Raw genomic sequence first — 20,172 nt, 5'->3', positions numbered from 1 at the left:
CTACTCACTAACAAGGCTCAAGGAGGCCTGCCCGTACAACCTGTGTTTAAACGTCACTCGCGACGCACACATCAAGTACAAAGGTATTCATGGCTAGCTGCCTCAGTTCAATTAGGTTTTCACCACAGCAATTGGCTTATTGTGCAAGTGAAATACTAGTATTTAATTAACCGTGAACAACTGGAGGCTGTGATATCATTATAACCAGCAGTGGAACTCTGTGAGTAGTGGAGGATTCTGGATCCTAGAGCTACAGGATTTTCCCCCTATTTCCTTTCCCTTTTCCTTACGTAGGCCTCTCCCAGGCCTTTCCACTATTTTACTTATTTCCACATTCTTTTGTTCCCCTCATTAAAAAAGCAAACCGAGCACCAGGGTTTATTTCCAGAAGGATATAATTGAAAAGTAGGGAAGTTATGCTAAACTGGTATCGAACCTTAGTTAGACTGCACTTGGAGTACTGCGTACAGTTCTGGTCGCCATATTAATAAAAAGGAGGCACTGGAGAGAGTGCAGAGAAGATTTACAAGGATGATACCAGAAATCGAGGGTATACCTATCAGGAAAGAATGAACAGGCTGGGTCTCTTTTCTCTTAAAACAAGAAGGCTGAGGGGTGACCTAACAGAGGTCTTTAAAATTATGAAAGGTTTTGATAGAGTGGATACAGAGAGAATGTTTCCACTTGTGGGGAAGAGCATAACTAGAGGACATCAATATAAGATAGTCACCCAGAAATCAGATAGAGAATTCAGAAGAAACTTCTTTACCCAGAGAGGGATGAGAATGTGGAACTCGCTACCACAGGGAGTGGTTGAAGCGAATAGTATCGATGCATTTAAGGGGAGGCTAGACAAGCATATGAGGGAGAAGGGAACAGAGGGTTATGCTGATAGATTTAGATGAGGAACGACGGGAGGAGGATCGGGTGGAGCATAAACGTTGGCATGGACTGGTTGGGCCGAATGGCCTGTTTCTGTGCCTTATATCCTATGTAATCCTATGTAATGTCTTTCCATTGCCTCATTGAGATGTTCTTTTATAGCATCTATTAAGCAGTTTCTGGCTCATGTGAGCCATTAATGTTTACAGGAATGTTGCCCGGACTGGAAAATTTTGGCTCTGAGGAAAGCTTGGATAGGCTGGGGTTGTTTTCTTTAGAACAGAGGAGGCTGAGGGGAGACATAATTGAGGTGTATAAAATTATGAGGAGCCTGGATAGAGAGGATAGGAAGGACCAGTTTCCCTTGGCAGAGGGATCAACAACCAGGAGACATAGATTTAAAGTAATTGGGGGGCGGTTTAGAGGAGATATGAGGGGAAATTTCTTCACCCAGAGGGTGGTGGGGGTCTGGAACTCACTGTCTGAAAAGGTGGTAGAGGCAGAAACCTGATTCGCATTTAAAAAGTACTTGGATGTACACTTAGAGCTGTGACCTACAGGGCTACGGACCGAGAGCTGGAAAGTGGGATTAGGCTGGGTAGCCCTTGGTCGGGCAGCGCGGACTTGATGGGCTGGATTGGCCTCCTTCCGTGCTGTAAATGTCTATGATTCAATGATTAATATCTTTTCTCTGATTGCAGTATCTGTAGTTGTATTTTTAAATCAACCCAAAATGTTATTCTGCTTTTTCTCTGCACAGAATACCGAAGATTTAACACTGAAATAATAATAACTATGTCTAAAAATAAATAGAATATGTAAATTGCCTTTCATGTCAAATGTAAGGAACTACCAAATGATTGGTCTCAGCGACTGGTATTGTGTCGGGAGTATAGCAGTCATATGGGTCGGGGGGCAAGTGGTCATTAAAGCCACAAAAAATCTACTGGCCCTTGTGTGGTCAGCTGGGACTGATTCCTGGGATGGCAGGACTGTCGTATGAGGAGAGATTGGTTCGACTAGGTCTGTATTCACTAGAAGAATGAGAGGGGATCTCATTGAAACGTATAAAATTCTGACTGGGTTGGACAGACTGGATGCGGGGAGTATGTTTCCCCGGGCTGGGAAATCTAGAACAAGGGGTCACAGTCTTAGGATGCGGGGTAGGAAATTTAGGACCGAGATGAGGAGAAATGTTTTCACTCAGAGGGTGGTGAACCTGTGGAATTCTCTACCACAGAAGGTTGTGGAGGCCAAGTCACTGAATATATTTAAGAGGGAGATAGATAGATTTCTAGAAACAAAAGGCATCAAGGGGTATGGGGAAAACGCGGGAATATGATGTTGAGATAGAGGATCAGCCATGATCATATTGAATGGTGGTGCAGGCTCGAAGGGCCGAATGGCCTACTACTGCTCCTATTTTCTATGTTTCTATGTTATGGAGCACATGAGAGAGCTCTTGGGAGAGAAAATAAATGAGGGTATAGAGGAGGTTTACCAGGTTGATACCAGGGATGAGGGACTTCAGCTATGTGGTGAGATTGGAGAAGCTGGGATTGTTCTCCTTAGAGCAGAGAAGGTTCAGGGGCGACCCATTAGAGATATTCAAAATGTTGAGGGGTTTTGATCGAGCAAATAGGGAGAAATTGTTTCCTCTGGTGAGTGGGTTGGTAACCAGAGGTCACATTTAAAATAATTGGCAAAAGAACTAGAGGGAAAATGAGGAGAAATTTCTTCACACACAGGAATGTTAAGATCTGGAACGCACTACCTGAAAGGGTGGTGGAGTTAGATTCCATACAACTTTCAAAAGGGAATTAGACATGTATTTCAAGAAGACTAACTTGCAGGGTTATGGGGCAGAAGCTGGGCCTGGGATTAAATTGAAAAGCTCAACGGGCCGAATGGCTTCCTTCTGTGCTGTAAGATTCTATGATTCTATACGAGGAAGGCCTGTTTCGGCTCATCTCTCCTCCTGGTACACACGTCTGTTGAAACCCCGCGCTGTTTCTCTTTAATGCAGGGTTGCCCAATACTGCGAGAACAAGGGATGGAAGCGCATCTTTGACAACAACAGAGGGGACTACATATTCAAATGGTCAGAATACAAAATGGTTTCCAACTACCAAAACTTCCGTCCAGGTAAGAAGGAAATCTGAAGAGCCAAACTTGGGAGCTGTCCTAACCCTAGGTACCAATTTGATTGAAACATGGATGAAAGTTGATTTTAAATGTGTAATAGATGCTGGTAACAGTTGGATAAATCCATCAAACTTATCAAAGGCTATGCAGTTAAAGACACAGGAACAGGAGTAGACACAGTGACATTAGAGGCGAATGGGGTGAAATTGGCCCTTTTTAGAGCTCCGTTAGCGCCTCCGGAGGGCGCAATGGCGTTTTCGCCTGGGGGAGGGGGGCGCTACCGCCTCTCGGGAAATTGCCCCGGAGGTTTCGGCAGCCCTGTCCCGGCAGCGCCACGCCCCGCGATTAGCGCCCCCGTCCGGTGACATCATCACGCCAACCCCTTTGCGTTCCACAGGGGAAATTGCCCTGCGGGCAGCGAGGCTGGCACGGGCGGATATCAATACCAGCTACGCAGGTTGCGAAGGGGGAGGCCTTTAGCGCCCCGGGTCGCCATCTTTACTTATCAGCTGACTCTTGTGTCGGCCGAACGATGGCGGCCCTCGCGTCAATCAGGGCACCGTTGTGCAGTCCAGCGCTCCGTTTTGGGTGCCAGGGTTGCTGGCCCAGTCGATCGCATCCCTGGTGGCCCAGTGGTGGCCATCAAAGGGCCTACAGAGTGCGCAGTGGCTTGCCCCTTTAATCGAAGGGGAGGGACGGAGCGCTGGCCTTCTCAGCAACACGCTACACCCCGGGAGTCCCCCTCAAAGAAAGCGGAGTGCCGGAGGCAGCGCTCCACTTCCTTTGAGGGGCTTACGGCCCGGCTCCGCGTCGGGGGTGGGCCTTCCGATCCGGGTGCAGGAGGTCCCGGCCCTGGAAGGTTGCCGTCCCCAATCGGGGAAAAAGGCAATTTGCAGCCCGGTGTTTTTTTTTATTTCAAAATATACTTTATTCATATAAAAATTTGTACAGTACATTCAAAAGCAGTTCAGTACATTTAGCTGCGGTCAGCAATCCCATACACTACATTTGGGTGCTGACGGCAATTCCGTTCGATACATTTCCTTGCTTTTCATTTCAAGTACAATTTGATACAATACGGGATACATTGTAGTACATTCGACAAATTACATTACACGTGTCACTATACAGTACACGGAATGGGTGACGGTACATTTACATTTTTCCTTTTCAGCGTGCATCACGAAACAGACCTTGCATTGTACATGGCACTACATAGGTGTTTACAGATCATGGTGCTCCATGTACACAAAAAAGAAGTTACAAGTACGGCCCGAGGGGAGTTTTGTACTGATTCCTGCCCCCGGGTTTACCGTGGTAGAAGGGCTTTAAACTGTGGCCCTTCCCCACCGTGCCTTTGCGGCGGCTGCACCAATTTTAAGTGCTTCCCTCAGCACGTAATCCTGGATCTTGGATTGCGCCAGTCTGCAACACGCAGACGTGGACATCTCCTTGTTCTGGAAAACCAGCAAGTTTCGGCAAGACCAAAGAGCGTCTTTGACCGAGTTGATGGCCCTCCAGCAGCAGGTGATGTCTGTCTCGGTGTGTGTCCCTGGGAACAGCCCGTGGAGCACAGAGTCTTGTGATACAGAACTGCTCGGGATGAACCTCGACAGCAATCACTGCATCTCTTTCCAGACCTGCCTTGCGAAGGCGCAATCCTGAAGGAGGTGGGTGACAGTCTCGTCCACCCCACAGCCGACTCGGGGGCACCGTGCCATGTTGCTGAGACGTCGGCTGTGCATGAACGCTCTGACGGGTAGGGCCCTGCTCACCGCCAACCAAGCTACGTCTTGGTGCTTGTGTGAAAGCTCTGGCGATGAGACGTTCTGCCAAACGAGTTCGACAGTCTGCTCAGGGAACCACCCGACAGGGTCCACCCTCTCCTTCTTTCGTAGGGCGTCCAGGACCTTACGTGCTGACCACTGTTTTATGGCCTTGTGGTCAAAGGGGGTTTTTGTGAAAAACTTTTCCACAAAGGACAGGTGGACAGGCATGGTCCAACTGGTGGGGCCGTTTCGCGGCAGCGTGGCCAGGCTCATCCTTCTCAACACCGGGGACAGGTAGAACCTCAGCACATAGTGACACTTGGTGTTTGCGTACCGGGGTTCTGTGCACAGCTTGATGCAGCCGCACACAAAGGTGGCCTTCAGGATGAGGGCCACGTTCGGAACATCCTTTCCTCCACTGTCCAGAGATTTGTACATTGTGTCTCTGCGGACACGGTCCATTTTGGACCTCCAGACAAAGTGGAAGACGGCCCGGGTGACTGCCGCGGCACAGGAGCGAGAGATGGGCCAGACCTGTGCCACGTGCAGCAACCCCGAGAGCACCTCACTCCTGATGACCAGGTTCTTTCCTGCCATGGAGAGGGAGCGCAGCTTCCACCATCCCAGTTTTTGCTTCACTTTGGCGATACGCTCTTCCCAGTTTTTGGTGCACACCCCATCCGCTCCGAACCATATTCCAAACACCTTCAGGTAATCTGGCTTAACGGTGAAGGGAATAAAGGATCGGTCGGCTCAGTTGCCAAAGAACATGGCCTCGCTTTTGCTGCGATTGACCTTTGCTCCCGAGGCCAGTTCAACTGGTCGCAGATTGTGAGCAATCTGCGGACCGACTGCGGATCCAAGCAAAAAACGGCGACATCGTCCATGTACAGAGAGGTCTTGACCTGAGCACCTCTGCTGCCTGGGATTGTCACCCCCCTAATGCCCGCATCCCTCCTGATGGACTCGGCAAAGGGCTCGATACAACACATATACAAGACAGACGAGAGAGGACAGCCTTGCCTGACTCCAGATCTGATCGGAAAGCTTTCAGTTTCCCACCCGTTGATTAGAACTGCACGACTGATGTCTGTGTAGAGTAGTTGGACCCAATTGCGGATACCCTCCCCAAACCCCATTTTGGAGAGCACGTCCATCAGGTACGTGTGCTATATCCTGTCAAAGGCTTTCTCCTGGTCTAAGCTTATTAAGCAGGTGTCCACCCTCCTGTCCCGCACATAGGCGATCGTATCCCTGAGTAGCGCCAGGCTATCAGAGATCTTCCTGCCGGGGACAGCGCAGGTCTGGTCCGGTGAATCACCAGCTCAAGAGCAGACTTGACCCTGTTGGCGATGACCTTTGACAGGATCTTGTAGTCCACATTGAGCAGCGAAATGGGCCGCCAGTTTTTGATTTCCTCCCTATCCCCCTTCTGCTTGTAGATGAGGGTGATGATGCCTTTCCTCATCGATTCTGACATACTGCCAGCCAGAAGCATACCCCCGTACACTTCCAGCAGGTCTGGGCCCATCCAGTCCCACAGAGCCCAATACAACTCGACCGGTAAGCCGTCGCTTCCGGGAGTTTTATTCATCTCGAAGGACCAGACGGCCTTTGTCAGCTCGTCCAGAGTTAGCGGGTGGTCCAGACTCTCCCGCTCGCTGTCGTCTAGGACCTCCGAGGTAGATGACAGGAAAGACTGGGAGGCCGCGCGGTCTGTGGGCTTGACGTCGTACAGCCTGGCAGAGAAGGATTTGCTGATCCTCAGCATGTCAGGCTGCGAAGACGTCACAGAACCGTCTTCTTCCTTTAGGCTGGTGATCACAGAGCTCCCCCTGTGTACCTTTTGGAAGAAGAAGCGCGAACACGTCTCATCCTGCTCGACGGAGCGGACTCTGGAGCGGAAGATGATTTTGGAGGACTCTGAGGCAAAGAGCGAGGCTTGCTGGCCCTTCACCTCTTCGAGTTCCTCCGCGACATCGACCCCCATCGACTGCAACAGGAGCAGGTTTTGCATGTTCGTCTGGAGTTTTGACAATTCCCTCTGTCTCCCTCTCGCCTCCTGAACACCTTTGAGGATGAAGAACCTCTTGATGCTTGTCTTGATTGTTTCCCACCAGTGCATGGGGGAATCGCAGAGGGGCTTTATGGTTCTCCAACCTTTGTAATCCCTCTTGAGTTCCTCAACGTTTTCCGGAGTCAACAGTTTCACGTTCAGCTTCCATATCCCTCTGCCAACTTTCTGGTTTTCCTGTGGGCGACAGTCGGCCAGTCGGAGGCAGTGGTCGGAGAAGAACACCGGCGTGACGTCGGTGGATCTGACCTTGAGCGTGTGGGACACAAACAGGAAGTCTATTCTGGAACGGACGGACCCGTCTGGTCTCGACCAGGTGTATCTGAGTGGTGCTCCGTCTGCAGGGTTGCTGAAGACGTCGCACAGCTTGGCGTCTTTTACCGCATCCATCAGGAGTCTGGACGTGGTGCCCAGCTTGCTGTCGGCTCTGCTGGATCGTCCAGCCACATCGATGATGCAGTTGAAGTCACCGCCCAGAATGACCGGCCTGGACGTTGCCAGTAGCAGTGGGAGCTGCTGGAAGAGGGCCAGTCGCTCGTTCTTGTGAGCTGGGGCGTAAACATTAATTAACCCGAGAGGGGAGTTTTTGTACATTACGTCTGCTACGAGAAGGCGGCCACCCACCACCTCCTTAACTTTGGTGATGGTGAAGTGGCCTCCCCACAGCAGAATGCATAGGCCAGAAGCCCGGCTGTCGTTGCCTCCTGACCATATGGATGGTCCATGGGCCCACCATCGTGACCACTGCCGGTAACTGCTGAAGTGTGACAGACCGCACTCCTGCAAGAACAGCAGGTCCGCTTTGACCTTGGCGAAGTACCCCAAGGTGGAAACACATCGCGCAGTAGATTTTACGCTGCGCACGTTAATGGTAGCAATTTTTAAATCCATTTTAAAGCTATTGTTTACAGTTACAAACATTACACTTCAGATAAAATATCCTTTAAGTCCGAGATCTGCTCAATGGCCAGTTCCAGCATGCGTAGGTTATTACTATGAAAGTCTACTGCACCTGGGCTGGCGTGGTCATCATCCTCTGCCGTGGGGGTGTTTCGACCAGGGGACTGCTGCAGTGCTGTGATAAGGTCCGATATGTCCTCTGCACTGTCCTCGCCTGGTGTTGGTAGTTCCCTCTTTTCCTCAGTCGCAGCGGTGTCGAGCTGGTGTGCTTCGATCGCTGTGTCGCTCCCGGTATTCCGGAGGTGGGGTGTGCTGGACACTTCGCTGCTCCCGTTATCCCGGAGCTGGTCTGCGTTGGTCGCTTCTTCGCTCCCGGTGTTCCGGAGCTCGTGTGCGCTGGGCGCTTCGCTGCTCCCGGTGTTCCGGGAGGGGGTCTGTGCTGGTCGCTTCACTGCTCCTGGTCGCCTGTGGCTGTGGGTTGGCGTATTGCCTCTTTTTTTGGTGGCGGTAGTGAGGGTTTTTTTCTCGCCTTTCCTCATCAGACGAGCTGCCGTCGCTGTTGTCTGTCGTGGTAGCTAGCCGCCTCTTCCCTGTCGTTTCCGCAGGGGCCCTTGCTCGCCTGTTCTTCTTACGCTTGCGGGCCTTTTTCTTGACGGTCTCCCATCCTGCTTCATCGTCTGCTGTCTCCTCGTTCCTGGACTCGGTGCGCTGGGGGGAGAGCTTCGCTGCTGGCTGCTGGTGTCTCGCAGCTCGTCGTAGTAGGGTTCTTTTCCTCGCTGACTTGTTCCGAGTCCATGAGGGCGTTGGTCAGGGGGAGGGTGTGGGTCTCCTCTGGAGCGTTGTGTTCCTCAGCTTCCTCCTCCTCTAGTGTAATGTTCTTTGCTGCCTGCGCATAGCTGAAGTTGCGTTTGGGGCAGTTTTTGTAAAGGTGCCCAGCCAGACCACAGAGGTTGCAGCACTTGGTCTCCTTACAGTCCTTTGTCTGGTGACCTTCGTTCTTGCAGTTTCGGCAGATGACAGTTTTGCAGCTTGCCGCCACATGGCCTGCCTTCCCGCAGGTGCGGCACACGTTGGGTTGGCCAGCGTACACCATGTAGCCCCGACTTCCTCCGATGGCGAAGCTGGAGGGGGGGGTGCAGGATGGTTCCGCTGGTGTCCACCTTCATGGTGACCTGGATCTGGCGCTTGCTGGTCCAAATCCCGTGCAAGTCTTTTAAGTCGCTGCTGTTTCCTGCCCCATCGACATACCTGGCGAGGAAAGTCAGCACATCAATGACCAGGATGTGGGGGACTGTGATAGTGCGTCTTCTCTGCGACGGGAGGGTGAACAGTGGCTCCCAAGTCAGCACTGAGCGCAGTGGTTCACTCGCCTCCTTCAGTCCCTTCAGGAACATCAGGCAGAGGGTGACGGTTCTGAAGGTCACATCGAAGTAACCTCTCTTCGGGAGGTCCTGCAAGGCGAAGATGTCGGCGACTTTCATGCCACATGTTCCAAGCCGGATTTTCTTCACGAACAGGTCCCGGTTGATCGTTGCCTGTCCTTCCACTTTCTTCACCGTCACTCGGACGGTGTTTCGGACGCCCTGGTTTGCCGCTCGGCTGGCCACCATCCGGGTTGCAGATTCCTCCTTTCGATGTGTATTTTGGCCGAAGCCTTCAATCTGTTGTGGTGCCAGTCCGGCACGTTGGCGGCCTTCGGGCCTACCCACTGGTCGGTCGACATGCAGATTTTCCTCTTCTCTCCAATTGGCGCTTGCCCCAAGCCAAAAGGCCAGAGCCAGCAAAACTGGAAAAACGAGTTTCTGCAATCAGTCAATTTGCATCTGAACGCCCAATCAACAGATACTACACTTGATCTTAGCCAAAAGGCCAAGAAGCAAGAATGCATGAAAAGAGCCAGCAGAGAGTGCCATTGAGCAGCAACACTTCAAAGCACTCAGCACTCTGTCTAACGAGGTTTTTTTTTATTTCAAAATATACTTTATTCATATAAAAATTTGTACAGTACATCCAAAAGCAGTTCAGTACATTTAGCTGCGGTCAGCAATCCCATACACTACATTTGGGTGCTGACGGCAATTCCGTTCGATACATTTCCTTGCTTTCCAGTTCAAGTACAATTCTGTACAATACGGGAAACATTGTAGTACATTCAACAAATTACATTACATGTGTCACTATACAATACACGGAATGGGTGACGGTACATTTACATTTTTCTTTTCAATGTGCATCACGAAACAGACCTTGCATTGTACATGGTACTACATAGGTGTTTACAGATCATGGTGCTCCATGTACACAAAAAAGAAGTTACAAGTACAGCCCGAGGGGGGTTTTATACTGATTCCATCCCCTGGGTTTACTGGGGCAGACAGGCTTTAAACTGTGGCTCTTCCCCACCGTGCTTTGCGGCGGCTGCACCAATTTTAAGTGCGTCCCTCAGCACGTAGTCCTGGATCTTGGATTGCGCCAGTCTGCAACACGCAGACGTGGACATCTCCTTGTTCTGGAAGACCAGCAAGTTTCGGCAAGACCAAAGTGCGTCTTTCACTGAGTTGATGGCCCTCCAGCAGCAGGTGATGTCTGTCTCGGTGTGTGTCCCTGGGAACAGCCCGTAGAGCACAGAGTCCTGTGTTACGGAGATGCTCGGGATGAACCTCGACAGCAGCCACTGCATCTCTTTCCAAACCTGCCTTGCGAAGGCGCAATCCTGAAGGAGATGGGTAACAGTCTCGTCCGCCCCACAGCCGACTCGGGGGCACCGTGCCGTGCTGCTGAGACGCCGGCTGTGCATGAACGCTCTGACGGGTAAGGCCCTCCTCACCGCCAACCAAGCTACATCTTGGTGCTTGTGTGAAAGCTCTGGTGATTAGACGTTCTGCCAAACGAGTTCGACAGTCCGCTCAGGGAACCACCCGACAGGGTCCACCCTCTCCTTTCGTAGGGCGTCCAGGACGTTATGTGCTGACCACACTTTTCCACGAAGGACAGGTGGATAGGCATGGTCCAACTGGTGGGGGTGTTTCGCAGCAGCATGGCCAGGCCCATCCTTCGCAACACCGGGGACAGGTAGAACCTCAGCACGTAGTGACACTTGGTGTTTGTGTACCGGGGGTCTGTGCACAGCTTGATGCAGCCGCACACAAAGGTGGCCATCAGGAAGAGGACCACGTTCGGAACATCCTTTCCTCCACTGTCCAGAGATTTGTGCATTGTGTCTCTGTGGACACGTTCCATTTTGGACCTCCAGACAAAGTGGAAGACGGCCCGGGTGACTGCCATGGCACAGGAGCGAGGGATGGGCCAGACCTGTGCCACGTGCAGCAACTCCGAGAGCACCTCACTCCTGATGACCAGGTTCTTTCCTGCCATGGAGGGGAAGTGCAGCTTCTACCATCCCAGTTTTTGCTTCACTTTGGCGATACGCTCTTCCCAGTTTTTGGCGCACGCCCCGTCCGCTCCGAACCATATTCCCAACACCTTCAGGTAATCTGGCTTAACGGTGAAAGGAATAAAGGATCGGTCGGCCCAGTTGCCAAAGAACATGGCCTCGCTCTTGCTGCGATTGACCTTCGCTCCTGAGGCCAGTTCAAACTGGTCGCAGATTGTGAGCAATCTGTGGACCGACTGCGGATCCGAGCAAAAGACGGCGACGTCGTCCATGTACAGGGAGGTCTTGACCTGAGCGCCTCCGCTGCCTGGGATCGTCACCCCTCTAATGCCCGCATCCTTCCTGATGGACTCGGCAAAGGGCTCGATACAACACATATACAAGACAGACGAGAGGGGACAGCCTTGCCTGACTCCAGATCTGATCGGAAAGCTTTCAGTTTCCCACCCGTTGATTAGAACTGCACGACTGATGTCTGTGTAGAGTAGTTGGACCCAATTGCGGATACCCTCCCCAAACCCCATTTTGGAGAGCACGTCCATCAGGTACGTGTGCGATATCCTGTCAAAGGCTTTCTCCTGGTCTAAGCTGATTAACCAGGTGTCCACCCTCCTGTCCCGCACATAGGCGATCGTATCCCTGAGTAGCGCCAGGCTATCAGAGATCTTCCTGCCGGGGACAGCGCAGGTCTGGTCCGGGTGGATCACCAGCTCAAGAGCAGACTTGACCCTGTTGGCGATGACCTTTGACAGGATCTTGTAGTCCACATTGAGCAGCGAAATGGGACGCCAGTTTTTGATTTCCTCCCTCTCCCCCTTCTGCTTGTAGATGAGGGTGATGATGCCTTTCCTCATCGATTCCGACATGCTGCCAGCCAGAAGCATACCCCCAGCAGGTCTGGGCCCATCCAGTCCCACAGAGCCCAATACAACTCGACCGGTAAGCCGTCGCTTCCGGGAGTTTTACTCGTCTCGAGGGACCGGACAGCCTTTGTCATCTCGTCCAGACTTAGCGGGTGGTCCAGACGCTCCCGCTTGCTGTCGTCTAAGACCTCCGAGATAGACGAAAGGAAAGACTGGGAGGCCGCACGGTCTGTGGGCTTGACGTCGTACAGCCTGGCATAGAAGGATTTATTGATCCTCTGCATGTCAGACTGCGAAGACGTCACAGAATCGTCTTCTTCCTTTAGGCTGGTGATCACAGAGCTCCCCCTGTGTACCTTTTGGAAGAAAAAACGCGAACACGTCTCATCCTGCTCGACGGAGCAGACTCTGGAGCGGAAAATGATTTTGGAGGACTCTGAGGCAAAGAGCGAGGCTTGCTGGCCCTTCACCTCTTCGAGTTCCTCCGCGACATCGACCCCCATCGACTGCAACAGGAGCAGGTTTTGCATGCTCTTCTGGAGTTGGGACAATTCCCTCTGCCTCCTGAACACCTTTGATGATGAAGAACCTCTTGATGTTCGTCTTGATTGTTTCCCACCAGTGCATCGGGGAATCGCAGAGGGGTTGTATGGTTCTCCAACCTTTGTAATCCCTCTTGAGTTCCTCAACGTTTTCCGGAGTCAACAGTTTCACGTTCAGCTTCCATATCCCTCTGCCAACTTTCTGGTTTTCCTGTGGGCGACAGTCGGCCAGTAGGAGGCAGTGGTCACGGCACCGCTAACGGCTCCTGCGAAATCCCGCAGGAGTTTAGCGGTGGCGGTAACCGGTAGCGCCCCACTCTGCTGCGCTGGCGGTCACGATGTCATCCCCGAGCGCAGCAACCCGTTTTCGCCCCGGAGCAAAAATTGGGTACTGCTCCCTGAAGCAGTGGAGGGCGATGCCAGCGACCGCTTCAGGGGGCGAGTACCGGGCTGTAGGCCCCTCATGGGGCGAAAAAACAAAAATTCGTCCGACTCACCAGTCGCGGCCTGCTTCACGTCGGATCAGGTGTCCGTGCCGCGATCTCGCAGCCCGGTACTCCGCTTGAGTGCCGCAATCTGATGCCATGACACCCCGCTACCCGGTGGTCCAATTAGGGACCCATTTCTCCCCCGCAGTCTCGGCAGCTTGGCCCTCTCCTTTATCGAAGCGGGTGGGGACCTGTATAGGCGGCAGTGCTATATGTCGCACCGCGCAGCGCTGCGCCCCTCACGGAGTCCTTCCGCCCTCCTCGCGCCCGACAGCGCCACTGGAGCGTGTTATTTTGCGCTTCACTTGCTTTTGGGGGCGGTAACCCGAATACAGATCGCGGGGCGGGACTTAGTAGATTGAGTAGACTGAGTCTTCACTCATTGGAGTTCAGAAGGATGAGGGGTGATCTTATAGAAACATTTAAAATAATGAAAGGGATAGACAAGATAGAGGCAGAGAGGTTGTTTCCACTGGTTGGGGAGACTAGAACTAGGGGGCACAGCCTCAAAATACGGAGGGAGCCAACTTAAAACCGAGTTGAGAAGGAATTTCTTCTCCCAGAGGGTTGTGAATCTGTGGAATTCTCTGCCCAAGGAAGCAGTTGAGGCTAGCTCATTGAATGTTTTCAAGTCACAGATAGATAGATTTTTAACCAATAAGGGAATTAAGGGTTACGGGGAGCGGGCGGGTAAGTGGAGCTGAGTCCACGGCCAGATCAGCCATGGTCTTGTTGAATGGCGGAGCAGGCTCGAGGGGCTCGATGGCTTACTCCTCTTCCTAATTCTTATGTTCTTATGTTCTTATGTTCCGCAGAAACTCCCGTCTCGCAGCTGTTCCCGTCTCCAAACGTTGCGCTATTTCCTCCCTCCCCCCCCCCCCCCTAAATCTATGTAATAATTAATAATATTGGCCAAAGGTATCCAGGAATCCAAAAAGGTTTGAGAATTGGAAGCCTTTAGCATTCTAACTAAATAATGGTCCAGAATTTGCTGGAGTGAGGCAGTTCAGGGTGTGCGATAAGTTAGACATGTTCCGACAACCCTCAGCACAAAAATGCCCGCACAGTTGCTGGAAGTGTGAGCTGATAAGGGCCGGCGAGAGCAGTGGGGCGCCTGGGACCTCGGTGAACAATGGGACCAACCGTCTGTCTCCTTAACCACTGATTGAGAAATAAACAGAGGAAGGACTGAGAGGGAGGGTGAATTCGAGAGGGCGCATACAATGTCAAATCAGGTACAGAAAGTGAAATAAAGACAGGGAAAGAAAGATTGGATTAAGACAGAAAGGAAAAGTAAGGAGAAAAAAAATGTAAAATTTGATATTTTTAAGATCCTCTATAACAATTTCAGCAAATTGTGGGCCAATGTGTCTTGTTGACTGACCTCCATCTAATGCCTGTGCCTTTGCTTTCTGCCGTTCTGACAGGTCGGCAGATATTAAACCAAATCCCAAACAACAGGATCCTGACCACCAAGGGCGGCCTCTGCAGTTCCCTCAAGGAGTACGAGCGAATAGCAATTAAGTATTCAAAAGGCGTGTATTCACAGTAAGTCTTCTTGCCTGTAGGCTTCTGTCCTAGTCAGTGTCACCATGGCTTGAGTAATACACTTATGACTTCAGGGATTTACCCTACTAATTTGACAATTGAGATTTATCTACCCCGGTTTAGTGAACCCAAGATAGCATTGACTGTTGGTGATAATTAGCGGACCAAGACTTCGTGTGTTCGAATGACATTGCTCTGCCTGATGTGTTACTGGGGGCATTAACAGGGGATCTAAGCCAACATTCCATTGGCGGGCAGACTAACGTCTGCTACCACCGACAGTCATTTCTCGCCTTGTGTAACAAAACCCATAGCTTCATACCATTGCTTTTGGTTTTGCTCACTTTGCTCACCTGCCCTGTTTAAAAAAAAAAAAAATTTCACCTGCTCTATAGGTTTTAGGGCTACAAATTCCATTGCGTAGCGCCCGTTTTTTTGGGGGCACTACGGGTGCCGTTTTGGGTCCAAAATGGCATCCAAGCCGCGCGCGCGCACAATTCTGGTTCACACGCTGCCTGTGGCAATATTCCCGCTAAGCTGCATGACCACGCCACCATCTGTCAGATCCCGCGCAGGCTGCTCACCGGCTGTGACATTGTCGGTACCGTGCGTGCGATAAATTTGAGCCGCACATTGGGGGAGGCAGGCCACGCAGCAGGCAGTGCGACACAGGGGGGACATTGGCCCGCAGTCCTCCGAGCGGGTACGGGCTGCTCGCGCATCGCAACCTCCGCGCCCGTTTTCGGTGGCAAATGAATTTCTCGGCTTTTTTTTTTTAAATAGTTGCCCATGTCTGCACATTGTGACTTTCTCTTTTTATTGTGTCATCTAGTAAGGCCGTGAAATTGGATGAATTTTTCCCAGAGACCTACCGCATCGATGTGAAAACTGAACGCCAAACCTTTTTTGATGTCTTCAGAGGTAACGTCTTTCTTCCTCCCATTTTAACAAAGGTGTTCCCTCCTCCTTCTCCTCTCGTGTGGCTCCATGCAACACAGCTTCCATGTCACTCCCAGGCTTCCACAGCTCTGAACAAATTGACTCTTGCCCCAGCTTTCCCTTGCTCCTTGTGCAGATGTGTCTTGCCTAGGATCAGTGCAAGCCTGAGACAGTCTGACTGAGATTGGGAACTCGCCATGTTTGGAGCTGTAAGCATAAACTTACGTTCCACCACACTGTACATGGCCCAAGTTTCGGGTGGAATTGCTCCAATTTTCTTGGAGCAACTAGTTTAGTTTGGAGTATCTTAGAAATCGCAATTCTCGGCACTTAGTTTGCTCCAGTTCTAGTGAGTTAGTTCAGGTTTGTTTTAGTTCAGGTATTTATTTTTCAAAAGGGGGTGTGTCCAGCCACTCAGGCCTGTTTTGCAAGTTTCGGCAGCGAAAACTTACTCCAAACTAACTTAGGATGGAATTAGTGTCCACTTTTGTAAGTTCTGAAAAACCTTACCTAGAGTTAAGTTTAGTGCAGGCACAGCCAGAGACAGGGGGTGGGAAGCATTAAACACAAAGGACACATCAACATCACAACGGGGGGGTGGGGGGGAAGGGAAGTTAGAGGATTTTCCATAAACACCTTCACAACAACATTAAAGAAGCAAAGAACATTTAAAGCACTAAGCACTAAGCACTAAACGAAGCATAAAAAGTAATAAACAATTAATTAATAAAAAATAGAAGGAACCCTGCACCTAAAGCACCAAGACCAAAGTAATAAGCAACCAATCAATAACAAATAAAAAATAGAAGTCCTACCTTTATGTGAAGGGAAGGTGTTTTTGTCAGCCTCTCAGTGTCCCTGTCAGTGTCTCTGTCAGTGTCTCTGTGTTTCTGACCGCGAGGGGTGGGGGGAGAGAGGGGGGTGAGGGGGAGGGGGAGGAGGGGGGAGGGGGGGGAGAGGTTGAACGGGCCGGGCCGCCGCTGCCGTCGACACTTCGGGTGGGGTCCGCCCCCAGTGAGATGCTGGGCGGGCGAGCCCCACCGCCGACGGGGAGGGAGGAGGGGGGGGGGGGGGGAAGAAGAGGGGGGGGCGGTGGAGAAGAGAGAGGGGGGAGAAGACGGAGGGGGGAGAAGGGGGAGGGGGGAGAGAAGGGGAGGAGAAGAAGGAGGGGGGAGAAGAGGGGGAGGGAGGCTGAACGGGAGCGAGGGAGGGGGGGGGGTGGGGGAGGGAGCTGAACAGGACAGAGGTCCAAGTCCCGATCTTCGCCCGGGGAGCCCGTTTCAGTCAGGGCTAGGGTCGGGCCCCTCCCACGCAGCCTCGGGGACCTGGAGCTACTGCACATGTGCGCACACTCTAGCGTGCATGTGCAGAGGTCCCGGCACTGTTTTCAGCGCCGGGGCCTGGCTCCGCCCCCGACCCTTTGTGCTGCGTCACGCCGAGCCCAAAGACGTCCTGAGGAGAATCACAAAGTAAGTTTTCAGTGCCCTTTTTATTCCAGAAAGTCGGCGCACCTTATGGAGATGTGCTGTTTTTCCAGAGGGCAGAAACTTGGGCCCAGTGCATGGCACATTGGTGAGTCACCAGGTCACCATGCAGGAGTAGTCAAACTACTTTCTATTTCACAAGATTAAAAGGACATGATTTGCTCCTGCTGCTTTCCCTTCCCTTCCAACTGTGGCCCAGTCATCCCTTTAGAACACACCCTGCTTCACACCCCTTTCCATCTGTTAACAGACCAAAGAGCCCATTAGCTGCCCTTTTCTGAACGTTATTTGTAGATATGAACTCCCAACCTTAATCTTTTGTTCTGCCCGCTCCTCTCCTTTCTTGGGCCTATTGTAAATTGTCATTGGCAGCCCCACAAAATGGATGCCTCTGCAGCGTAACCATGGCGAAGAGTCAAGGTAATCCCTGTCTCTCAGTCTGCTGGGCATTTTTTCAGTGTTTGCCCCTCTACGAGGAAGCAGCTGTTGTGGCCCAGATTTGGATCCCACTTCCTGCAGACAAACGCCTTGCCCCTATTGGCGGCTTTTCTTCAGCACAGCGTGGGATCAGAAATTGGCCTATGAGACCACAGGCTTAAGGCCCACTGCCGGTGTGATGCCATCGGTCCACTTTATGGAGCCGTATTCAGATGTATCCTGATTAATTCAGCCTGCACTGAGAGAAACACTAAATCAGTCAACCTCCCCACTCTCTACTCCCCACCCCCTGCTGTGACACCCAATCAGAAATTTCGAGTTCAAGATTAGTTGGGAGCACAGCCAGTGACCATAAACACCAGCACGGACTAGATGGGCTGAATGGTCTGTCTATTCTATGTAATATGGAATAACCTTGACAGGAACAGTGGAAAACTCCAGTTAAACTGTCCCGTGACCTGATGTATAGAAAGGCCGATGGAGGGCTGCGGTTGGGGAGTCTGTGGCTTGACCTTTACTGAAAGACTTGAAAAATGAAAGGAAAGAGGTAAATGTACGGACCTTCTCTCCTGACTCTGTTTGCGGAGGCCCGACTACAATGCACTGACTCACCCCCTCAGGTGGAGACTGCTGGGTGATGTCAGGAGAACTAAGCAGAGAATTATTTAAAAAATGCACAGAAATATATGAAGCAGGGAAAGAAAAGCGTCAGGAGGTGAGCAAGAATGGCTGAGACCGACTCGTTGTCCGTTTCTTCCTCCTCCCGTGGAATTGCCCAAACGCGACCAGAAATGCATTTAGACAAATGCGCAGAATCTAATCACCGAGCATTTTCCAAACAGAGTCAAAGCATAACTCCACCAGCATGAACCCTCTTTAAAAAACATCGGTTACAAGGAATGATGATTAAATTTAACATTTAATCTTTATTTCTCACAGGGATCAAACCTCTGTTCGGGCCCACTCCATCATGACTCTTAACTCTCAGTGCCACCATGCTGCCTTAAATATTAATATAAATGGTGAGTGAACAAGCCCTTCCGAGCTCCCAAATAAATACATCATACCTAGGCCATTATTCCTTTGCACATCCGGCACATCCTTCATAATGTTGATGATTCTGAATGGCTAATAGAGACGCTGAATGAGCTGTGGGACTCTTCTCTCTGTTTCACTTGCTGCTACAGTGCTTCATAGTTGGATGGATACATCTAAAATCACCAACATTTGCTGATCAATCTGTGGGCTTTGTTTATCTGTATGTTAGCCTCAACAATGAACGTCGCGGGCTATTAGACTATGGAGGGCACCACAAACCAAACAATGTTCCTGTCGCACATTCTTGAATGGGTCACTGGAGAACAGTCAGGATTAGCAACCTGGACTGATTCCCAACCAACCACCCTCACCCAACCCCACATTCCCCACCCAACCCCACATTCCCCACCCAACCCCACATTCCCCACCCAACCACACCTCCCCACTCCCAACCCAACTGTCACTCCATTCCCCACTCAACCACCCCTCTGCCCCCCCACTCCCCACCCCTCCGCCCCCACTCCCCACCCAACCAACCCTCCCCACTCCCCACCCAACCGCCCCTCTGCCCCCCACTCTCCACCCAACCTAACCACCCCTCCGCCCCCACAGCCCGCCCCTCTGCCCCCCACTCTCCACCCAACCCAGCCACCCCTTCGTCCCCCATTCTCCACCCAACCCAACCACCCCTCCGCCCTCCCCCCCACTCCACACAACCCAACCACCCCTCTGTCACCCCCATTCCCCACCCAACACAACCATCCCTCCGCCTCAGCCAACTACCCGTCTCCGCCAATGAGCTCAGCATAGACTGGGTATTGAGCCAGGCGCTCCCTTGGTCATTGTGGCTTGGTACAGCACTGAGCAATGCATTTACTCATTAGCCCAACAGGAGAGTTTGGAAGTGAGACTTTACATTTGAATTCAGGCATTGCCTGCCTCTTCCATTAGTAGGGGCGAGGCACTGAGGATCAGGCTTCATGTTGCCCGACTCATGGTCCGTTGGATGAGAATCCTTCATCTATCCCTCATCCCTGGGGAGTAAATTGCTCCGGTCGCTATCTTTACAATTTCACAGAAAAGAGCAAGCAAAGTGAATCTTCTCCCCTTCCTGAAGCCCATAGCTCCCATCACATCCTGCCATGCACCTTCCGTGCATCATCACCAAACCCGGACTAGTCCAAACCAAGCTAAAATCTCTGACCCAAACCCACCCTCGATAGCATGCTGTAGAGGGCTTGGCCCAAACGTGCAGTTTGGCTGCTTATCGATAACGATCGCTGGAAAACGTTGCTTCCTGTTTTACATATTTTGTTTTACACTTTTCCCCTTTGACGCAGATGGCCAGATTTGGATTTGCAAACCTTCCAATTTACAAGAGGGCCGAGGGATCTTCCTCCTGAGGTCTCGGGAAGACCTCTCAGTGTTCCGTGCAAAGCTGGAAAGTGTGGCAGACAACCCGATAACTAAACCATCTCAGTATAATTCCATCATTCACAGAGTGGTGCAAAGGTGAATAAGAACAATCAGTCTTGGAGTGTTGGCACCCCCTGCTGGGGGATTTAGGTACTGATTATTGTATGTGGTACTGGGGAAGGGTACATGAGAGCTGGGAATGTATTTTTGTCTTTAGGATGGCAGAAGATGTATCTCAGGGTGTTCAAACTG

The 20,172-nt window shown here is 51.6% G+C and overlaps 1 protein-coding gene and 1 pseudogene across 1 annotated transcript in view; one reads left to right on the top strand and one right to left on the bottom strand.

The window, feature by feature from the left end:
- Positions 1-20,172, top strand: part of LOC139229079 (protein polyglycylase TTLL10-like) — a 46,807-nt gene that overhangs the window by 7,622 nt on the left and 19,013 nt on the right. Inside the window, exons 3-6 of the mRNA XM_070860736.1 lie at positions 2,909-3,027; positions 14,485-14,596; positions 15,438-15,526; positions 19,845-20,016. Coding sequence (XP_070716837.1) covers positions 2,909-3,027; positions 14,485-14,596; positions 15,438-15,526; positions 19,845-20,016 — 492 coding nt within the window. The remainder of the gene's footprint in view (positions 1-2,908; positions 3,028-14,484; positions 14,597-15,437; positions 15,527-19,844; positions 20,017-20,172) is intronic.
- LOC139229479 (U2 spliceosomal RNA) lies at positions 9,515-9,651 on the bottom strand (annotated as a pseudogene).

This window comes from Pristiophorus japonicus, chromosome 18, assembly GCF_044704955.1.
Source record: "Pristiophorus japonicus isolate sPriJap1 chromosome 18, sPriJap1.hap1, whole genome shotgun sequence".
NCBI classification, from domain to species: Eukaryota; Metazoa; Chordata; class Chondrichthyes; family Pristiophoridae; genus Pristiophorus; species Pristiophorus japonicus.
The sequence above is the reverse complement of the archived record's forward strand: the minus strand, read 5'-3'. Positions and strand labels throughout refer to the sequence as shown.